The 9,415-nt window shown below is 37.3% G+C and overlaps 1 protein-coding gene across 2 annotated transcripts; it reads right to left on the reverse strand.

The window, feature by feature from the left end:
* Positions 1-2,419: 2,419 nt before the first annotated feature.
* On the reverse strand, positions 2,420-3,888 carry LOC131161419 (cyclin-dependent kinase inhibitor 1-like). Of its 2 annotated transcripts, none has more exons than XM_058117178.1 (4): positions 3,404-3,888; positions 3,210-3,262; positions 2,827-3,003; positions 2,420-2,731 (listed from the first exon to the last, which is right to left on the reverse strand). In XM_058117178.1, exons 1-4 carry the CDS (start codon positions 3,779-3,781, stop codon positions 2,659-2,661), a joined length of 681 nt encoding a protein of 226 aa, XP_057973161.1. In that variant the 5' UTR covers positions 3,782-3,888; the 3' UTR covers positions 2,420-2,658. The 2 variants fall into 2 exon arrangements, with proteins under 2 accessions (XP_057973161.1, XP_057973154.1); XM_058117171.1 differs by having other exon boundaries at positions 2,827-3,006.
* Between the last annotated feature and the right edge of the window lie 5,527 nt (positions 3,889-9,415).

The raw sequence follows: 9,415 nt of genomic DNA on the forward strand, positions 1-9,415 counted from the left end.
AATCATATTCATATACTTAATTATGTGTACCTTATATTCCCATACTATTCCGAATATTCTTTTTGAAAATTAAGCTTAGTTAATTAAATGAAATAAAAATTATCTCTTGTTTGAGAAATAACTCAAAAATATTAATAAAAAGTTTGATGTGTCTGTAAAGCATGTTTGATTGGCGGAATTAATTTAGTTTTGAATTTTTAGATTCATTTGTTTGTTTCGCGGTTGAAAAGGGGCGATCGATAATATAATTTAATATGAAATTTCGTCATCATGGTCAATCATAATTAATGCACCATGTATATCTCTTGTACGTTTGAATAAAATTTTACCATCCGACTATAAGGCTAACTATGCTTTATACTTCAAAATATTACGCAAGAAACAACATTTATAAAAAGTAAAAATTGCTTAAATATGAATATTAAGGTGAATGAATGGTATAACATTTAAAGATAAAGTTAAAAAAAAAATGAGCATATGCGTAAGAATTTAGGCATAGCACCAATCATATACAGGACAAGGGAGGGATGGCTTACATGGTCTGGGCATTTGAAACACAAGTCTCGTAGGGCACCTGTGAGGAACAGTGAGTTATTTATTATTTCTAACATTAAAGAAAGGGGTATGGATAAGCCTAAAATAACTTGAGATAAGGTTGTGAGGAAGGATTAATAGTCTTTAATCTGATAGAGATCGAAAAACGTTCTTGATCGAAATAGGATTTATGTAACTGATCCCACCTAGTGAGTCTAAAAGTTTCTTGTTGTTGAAAAAAGAAGAATCGACAATAATAAATTACTACGATACAACAAAATTAATTACAATGTCACATTTATAAAATAAATATCTTCATATATATATATATTATAAAAATTTTCTTAATATATTAATATTACATAACACGTCAAGAATTTGATCATCTAAATATGATGTGTAATAGAATCCTTACAGTAAACCAAACATAAAAAATATTTAAAAGTATGAGAGAAGCATTTTTTTTTTTTTCTGAAATGACAACAAAAATGATCACATGTATTATGATTACTTTTTAGCTTTTAATATCAAACAGTCATTTTCCAAAGTTGTCCTGTGCCTTTAAGAATGTTGATGAATTAAGTGAAGCAAAAGTTCAAACACACCTCAAGCCTACTACCCTCATGCACGTTAACTTCACTTATCTATATATATATATATATATATACTTTTTATCAATCAAACAAATCATTATTTGAAGTGGTCCTGTGCCACTAATGAATAATGGGGATTCCCTGAAACAATTTTATTTTAAGAGGAAAGTTGAAAGCACACCTCAGGCCTAGCCTTTTGTTTTGTCATCATGTTTACTCCTAATCCCAATAACCTTTTTCTCCTCCCTCACTCAAAACACTAATGATGGGCTAACTTTGTCTAATTGTAGCCTAATGTTACATATACAATAATAAATCATCTCCTATCATTACTTTTTACAATGACTATGATTTTTTAGAATAATGAAAATCAAATAAATGAATTGCTGATCTCAGCCCATTAATAGTTTGGATGTTGTGCAGTTAAGTGTCACGCATTAAATGCAAGTTGGGTAAGGTGTCATCATCTTTAATTCTTTTATTAGAAAAATAGAGATCTTGAATTCAAATTTCAAAAAATAAAAAATTACAATACAAGATACACGTGTTACATTTCATTATCTAAACCAAACCCAATGAATCTCAAATAAATAAAATAAAAAATCTCGTTCACTTTTGTAATTTGTAAATATCATTATCCTAATTCCTAATTGGGATAGGAGTCCCAAACTTAACCTTTAAAAAAATAAAAATTAAAGTATAAGGCAAGAGATATGTATTTCATTGTCGAAATCAAACCTAATAAGTTGTCAATAAAATATTTTTCTTTTTTTGAAAAAAGCCCTTTGAATTTTGTAATGAGCCGTTCCTCTGCAGAGTCTACGCTCAAACCAGCAAATTGTGTTTTTAATGTTTTAGCTGTTGCAAATGAAAATAAATAAATGGGGATGGTGGGGAGTGTAGGCGTGGCATATACTTGGGGAGGCGTGGCCCACACCGTGTGGGTTGAGCCCGGAGCTAATGCCCTCTCTCTCTCTCTCTCACACATGGGGGATAAAATCAGCTTCCCGATCTTTCCGCGTGTACAGACTACAGTGTAAATTGCCCATGTCCGGCGATTCCCATTTCCCAGACCCTGCTCCCTCTTTTGCATCATTACTCTTCATTTTAAAAATTAACATCAAATTAAATCTTCCCGATTAAACAAAAAATGGGAGAAAATTAAAGAAAATTACGAAAAACTGGCAACGATCGTGTTACTCCGAGAAAATAAGATCGATCGAGTCCTGACACTCTTATTTGCGATTGATACGGTTCTTGCATACGCTAGCTAGCTGCTTGACCCGTATATGGACGTACGAAACAAACTGAGCTTCATTCTTTGAAGAGCGCTGTACAGGAGCAGAATTCAGAAGAAAAGAGAGAAAAAAAAAAACCTAACTAGGGAGCGGAGCGGATAGAAAATAATGCAATTAGTGGTGCTAGAAAAATCATGACAGTATGTATCAAATTAAAGAAGCCATTACAGAGATTTTTTTTTTTTTTGGTTAGACTTCTTTTTCGGATCCTAGCTTCTTTGCGTTCCTCATCTTCATGGGTTTACGAGTTGAACCCACTCGTAGCGACCTTCCAAGGGGACGTCCTTCACAATGTCGTAATTGTACCTGAAATTTAACCACAAAATTATCAGTTTCGATCATAAGTTGAAGGTGAAAGCAATTGGTAAAAAATTCAGTTAACCAGAATGTAAATAGCATACTTTTCCGTGAATTGTTTCTGGAGGTCTTTCTCGGCGGTGGCGAAGAATTCTTCGATTTCCGACTCCGACGGCATCTTTTTGGCCGTTGATCTGGGCCGAAATTTTCCCTCTGATGGCCTTGCCGTTGACTCCATGTCCTCCGATTCCGCACGAAGCTCGCTTGAAGGTGTTGTTTCTCTGCTGCGAAGTTATCGCGGGGAAGGAGAGCCAAAACGCAAGAATATATAACAATGTTAGAGAGAGGGAGAAGGAGAGAATCGAACGGAAAAATTAATAGCTGGCCGTTTAGGACTGCTTTTAAATTTCGAATTGAAGAGACGTGAAGAAAAGAATCGCGCCAATTTAGAAAACATTGAAAAAAAAGTAATTGCGTGTGTGAAAACCTTTCTCTGCAGTCGAAATACTTATTAGGTGTTTCAATTCCAACAGCTTCATCCTGCAAGGATAAATAATTCCCAATTAAAATCAAAAATAAAAACACAAGCCATTCATTAAATATAGCGCAAGAAACCGAAATTTCAAAATTCAAGAGAGGTAAATGAGCGTAATTGAGTTGTCTTTAAGACTTTGATTCCACCTCCAGATCTACGCCTGTCACTCTCTCCTTGACAAGCTCGCTTGATCCATTACTGGAGCAACATGACGCAAGCATGCGCTCGGAGCTAGGGCTTGAACGATGATCCTCCCGAACAATCCTCCCCAAACTCCCCGAGGCGTCCAGCGAAACGGAATTTTCCGTTTCCGGTTTAATCACAACCCGACGGCGACTCCGGAGATGGATACACGACGAAGACAACCTCAATTCTCCGCCGACAGCTCTCCTCCTCTTCGCTGCTTCGACGCTGGCTGCCGCCATGGCCAGTGCTCGAGCTCTAGTCCTCACTCCCACCTCATGCGCCAATTCCATCACTGCGACTTCACCGATCCCTTTACTTTTCCGCATATACTTCCCCATCTCGCACTTTCTGTTTCTTCTCTGCGTCTTTTAGAGAGAGAGAGAGAGAGAGAGAGAATTTGGTGACGATGATGACGATGGGGTGTGGCAGATGATTCCATCGTGCTCGGATGCTTTATGCATCCTCCGCGATGTGGTCCTAACTCCGTTAACGGAGAATGGGGAGTCCAAAATGGGATAGTTGACGGCGCCGTTAAGCAGATCGGGCCGTTTCGGATTACGGTTTAAAGAGCAATAATGGATCTTATCAGGGACAGCCACGTCGACACGTGCTCTCGAGGGAGAGGAACCCGTTAGAGCCGGTGGAACCGGTAGCACGGAGCAGGTTATACCGGTAAAAGCGGTAGAGATAAGTTGTTACTGTCCAAAGATTCCTGATTAACGGCCCCGAATCGTGCTGTTATAAACTAGTAGTGATGTTCGAAGCCCGTTTCGTTTCGTTTCGGTTTGGTGGAAAGCCGGTCTTAAGCGTAATAATTGTGCACTACGAGATTACGTCGGTACCCTCGCTGACGTTGTAGAATCACGAAAATGCCCCTCTCTTTTCATTTTGGCAAATTTTAATCAAATAACACAATTACCCTCACCACACCCGATCGGCTCGTATAATTGAGTACGGGCCTGTTTTCGGCTTCTTGAAGTGAGTATTTGAAGCCTGGCTCAATCATTAAAAGACGGGTATGGAGAGAGATAGGGGTGAGCATAATTCGGGTTTAACCGAATTAATCGACCGAATTTGATCTGTTCGGTTTCAAAATAGGTTAATTTCGATTATTCGATTTTTAGTTCGGTTATGAAAAAAATTATTTTGATTAACCAATTTAACTTATACATTTAATTAATTAATAATTAAATAAAAATTATTAAATAGATTTTAGGCTAGGGTTCCCTTCCCATTTCATTCGCCCATTCGGCCCATTCCTAATTTCTCTCTCCCCTTTCCCTCTTCCTTTCCCAATGTTCCTTCCCAATTCCCACTTTCGAATCCCAAACTCCCATGAAATTAAATATGTATTCCTAAGAGGGGGGTGCATTAAGTAATTAAAAATTTCTTAGCGAAATTTCATATTACTTTAATCCTTTTAAATCACCACAACCATACAATCACAATATCTAAACATTGATTGTATTATACTAATAAGCAATCCTAGATATGAATATGAAATCAAAAATTAGAATTCAAATTCAAACTTCAATTAATTCATTGAGCAATTATCAAAATCTGATTTTGAGTAATAGTCAATTATATTTCAAGACACAAATTCAATATAGCAACTTTGATTATCTTAGGACTTATGTTTCAATAGTACGGTTAATCACAAACCCTTTACCTTAACTTTTTCACTCAAGAATTCAAAGATTAATGCTTGTCTGAATTTTTCTTTTAATCTAACAATACAACTTGCATACAATATGATATCTTGATTTAACCACGAACAATTCCCAATATTCAGCAACTTCCCAATAAATATAAAATCATACACGCAGGTTATAACTTGCATAAATTAAAAGAGATGGGGAGAAGAAGATCGAACATAAGATTTTTTACAAGGTTCGGTCAGCAGCCTACGTTCTTGCCTTAAGCAACCCGCTTTGAGGATTTTCTTTTCCACTTCATTACCAAGTGAAGTACCCTCTCTCTGTTTAAGGTGGATATCCCTCTCTAACGAGAACAACCTGTTATTTATGGTTCTTATACTTGGACAGCACAGCACAGCACAACAACACAGACTCGTCGACGAAGCCATGTGTTCATCGACGAGGAGACGGCAGAGGCTCGTCGACAAAGGTTCTGAAGTTCGTCGACGAGTAATTACCAAGAGCAGGTGTTTTCAAATTTCTAGGTTCATCGACGAAGCCCTGTGTTCGTCGACAAAGTGTCTTCTTGGTCTCATCAATGAAGCCCTGTGTTCGTTGATAAGAGACGCCTGGGCTGCGAGCAGTTTTTCAGAATTTTGAATTTTTGAATGTTGGGTGGTTGGGCAAATGGGGGGAAACCTCCGAGAAACTTTTATATATGTTATTATGGGCATATATGAGAGAGTGGTTGATCATTTTGAGAAGTATATTGTGTACATCTTGATTTCTTAGTAAAAATTTGTGTGCCATTGCTTTTGTGGATGTAGGCTTTGCCGAACCACGTTAAATCTTTGTATTGTTGATTTTGGTTGTGTAGTTTTATTCACTTGTTGTTTTATTTCCACTGTGCATTTTCATTATCCAATCCGATCAATTAGTACAACAAATTGGTATCAGAGTCAGGTTGTTATGGCATTGGGATTGTCTTCTGCAAGGTTTGACATTGTTAAGTTTGATGGAACCAGAAACTTTGGTTTATGGCAGAGGAGAGTGAAGAACATTCTTGTGCAACAAGGGATGGCTAAGGCTTTACTTGATACTCAATCGGAAGGAATGGATGAGACAATATGGTTAGATTTCAAAGCAAAGGCAGCATCTACAATACGCTTATGTTTGGCCGATGAAATTCTCTATCGGGTGATGGAGGAGGATTCTCTAGCAGTTATCTAGCGAAAGTTAGAAAGTCGGTACATGTCTAAATCTCTCAATAACAAACTTTTTCTTATGCAGCGTTTATATTGGCTTAAGATGGTAGAAGGATCTAGTATAGATCAACACATCAATGTGTTTAATCAAATCATAAGTGATCTTATGAGAGTTGATATGAAGTTTGATGAGGATGATAAGACTTTGATGCTATTAAATTCCTTGCCCTCAACTCATACCTATGAAAATCTTGTGACCACTCTTAAGTGAGGAAAAGAAACTCTTGATTTAGAAGAGGTAACAAGTGTCTTGTTGAATTTTCATCAAAGATTAAAGATTTTTGATGAAGGAGAAGGACTTGTGATAAAAGGTAGTAATTAGTGAGGCAAATGAAAGTTTAAGAATGGGTCTAATCAGAAATCCTGAAATCAATCCAACAAGAAAAAGGAAATCCGGTGTTATAAATGCAATAAAAAGGGGCATGTGAAACCGGAGTGTCCATATTAGAAGAAGGGAAATACTAATAAGCATGAAGGGATTTCAAAATCTGTGAATGTTGTTCAAGAAGAGGATTCAATAGATGGTGATGTTCTATCATTTTCATCAGAGTCGGATATTCTAATGAACTCTCGGATACTTGACTCGGCATGTTCTTATCACATGACTCCAAACAAGGAATGATTCAGCACTTACAGGTTAGTAAATTCTGGATCAATTCTTATAGGTAATGATGCTTCTTGTAAGATTGTTGGCATAGGAAGTGTAAAAATAAAAATGTTTGATGGTGCTTTAAGAACATTGTGTAATGTAAGACATATACCTGAGTTGAGAAAGAGTCTAATATCTCTTGGTACTTTGGATTGTAATGGCTTCAATTATAAGTCTACAGGTGGAATCTTAATGGTTTTTAAAGGTAATCTGATTGTAATGAAAGGGCAGAAACTGGATGGAAATATCTACACGTTGTAGGGAACTACTGTTGTAGGTGGAGTTGTAACGGTGGATGCTGAATCAAATGAGATTATTTTATGGCATATGTGTCTTGGTCATATAGGAGAACATGGCATGAAAGAACTACACAAAAGAAATTTGTTGAAAGGTTTGAAATCATGTCAATTGGAATTTTGTAGATTTTGTGTTCTTGGAAAACAGAATAGAGCAAAATTCACTTCGGCTACTCACAAGACTAAAGGAATTCTTGACTATGTACATTCAAATGTTTGGGGCTCAATAAAAATTGCATCAAAGGGTGGACATGTGTATTACGTGAGTTTATTTTATGATTACTCACGGAAGGTTTGGGTTTACTTCATGCGTTTCAAATCTAGTACGTTTTCCAAGTTTAAGATTTGGAAGGCTAAAGTGGAAAACCTGACAGGGAGGAGAATCAAATACTTAAGGTCGGATAATGGGATAGAGTACGCTAATTCTCGGTTTATGGAATTTGGTATGGAGCAGGACATCAAGAGACATTTCACATCTCGTCGGACACCTCAGCGAAATGGTGTGGCAAAACGAATGAACCAAACTCTTGCTGATAGGGCTCGATGTCTCAGATTGAATGCAGGGCTACCAAAGAATTTATAGGCCGAGGCAGTTAGTATGACTTGTTTTCTGGTGAACCGATCACCAATAGCATCACTAGCAGGTAAAGTGGCAAAAGATGTTTGGACAGGAAATGTAGTAGACTACTCCAGATTGAAGGTATTAGAGTGTCTAGCCTATGTCCACGTGTCTAGTGAGGAGAGGTCTAAGCTTGATCCAAAGTCTCGTCATTACATCTTCTTGGAGTATCCAGAGGGTGTAAAGGGATATAAGTTGTGGGATCCAGTGGCATACAAAGTGGTGATCAGTAGAGATGTAGTTTTTGATGAGAAGGCTATGGTGAAACGTACTCAAGAGTTTGATGATAAAAAACAGGAGCCAGAAAGTTAGGGCAATGATGAACATGTTGTGCAAGTGGAGTTGGAAGCTCAGGGCAACGGAAATGATCATGGTCTCGTGATTGTAGGGAGCTCTAACTCGGAAAACCAGCAAGTCGACAATATTCCTATACGGAGATCCAGACGCACTATCAGGCCTCCATCAAGGTATGAATTTGATGAATTAGTATCTTATCCTTTCCTTACTTGTTGCAATGATCTAACTACCTTTCAAGAGACAGTGCACGACCAAGAGAAAGATAGGTGGATGGGAGCGATGATTGAGGAGATGGAATCTTTGCATAAGAACCAAACTTGGGACTTGGTGGAACTTCCAAATGGAAAGATACCGATAGGACGCAAATGGGTGTATAGGAAGAAGGAAGCAATTTCAGAAAAGGAAGGATAAAAATTCAAGGCACGGTTGGTGGCAAAAGGATACTCACAGAAGAAGGGAATAAATTATAATGAGATCTTTTCTCTAGTGATACGACATACTTCTATTAGAATTGTTTTGGGGTTGGTAGCTCATTATGATTTTCATTTGGAACAAATGGATGTGAAAACGGCATTTTTTCACGGTGACTTGGAGGAACAAATCTATATTATATAGCCGGAGGGTTTTTTTGAATCAAGAAAAGAAAATTTTGTTTATAGATTGAAGAAGTCTCTTTATGGGCTGAAACAGTCTCCAAGGCAATGGTATAAACGGTTTGATTCCTATATGATCAAGATTGGCTACAAACGGTGTGAGTATGATTGCTGCATTTATGTGAATAAACTTGGGGATAGTTCTCTTATTTTCTTGTTATTGTACGTCGATGACATGTTGATAGCTGTAAAGGATTTAACTGAGGTGAATCAGCTAAATGATCTATTGCATAAGAAATTTGACATAAAGGATCTTGGTTCAGTTAAGAAAATACTTGGGATGGATATTTGTCATAACAGGACTGCAGGGAGATTATGGTTATCTCAGGGCGGTTATGTGCAGAAGGTGTTGGAAAGGTTTAGCATGACTGATGCAAGACCAATGAGAATACCTTTAGCAAATCATTTTAAGTTGTCTACTGCAGATTGCCCAAGTTGGAATGAGGAAATTTGGGACATATCAAAGGTCCCCTATGCTAGTGCCGTGGGGAGTTTAATGTATGTCATGGTATGTATAAGGCCAGATTTGGCGCATGCGGTAAGCATGGCAAGTTTC

This window comes from Malania oleifera, chromosome 1, assembly GCF_029873635.1.
Source record: "Malania oleifera isolate guangnan ecotype guangnan chromosome 1, ASM2987363v1, whole genome shotgun sequence".
Lineage (NCBI taxonomy): Eukaryota > Viridiplantae > Streptophyta > Magnoliopsida > Santalales > Ximeniaceae > Malania > Malania oleifera.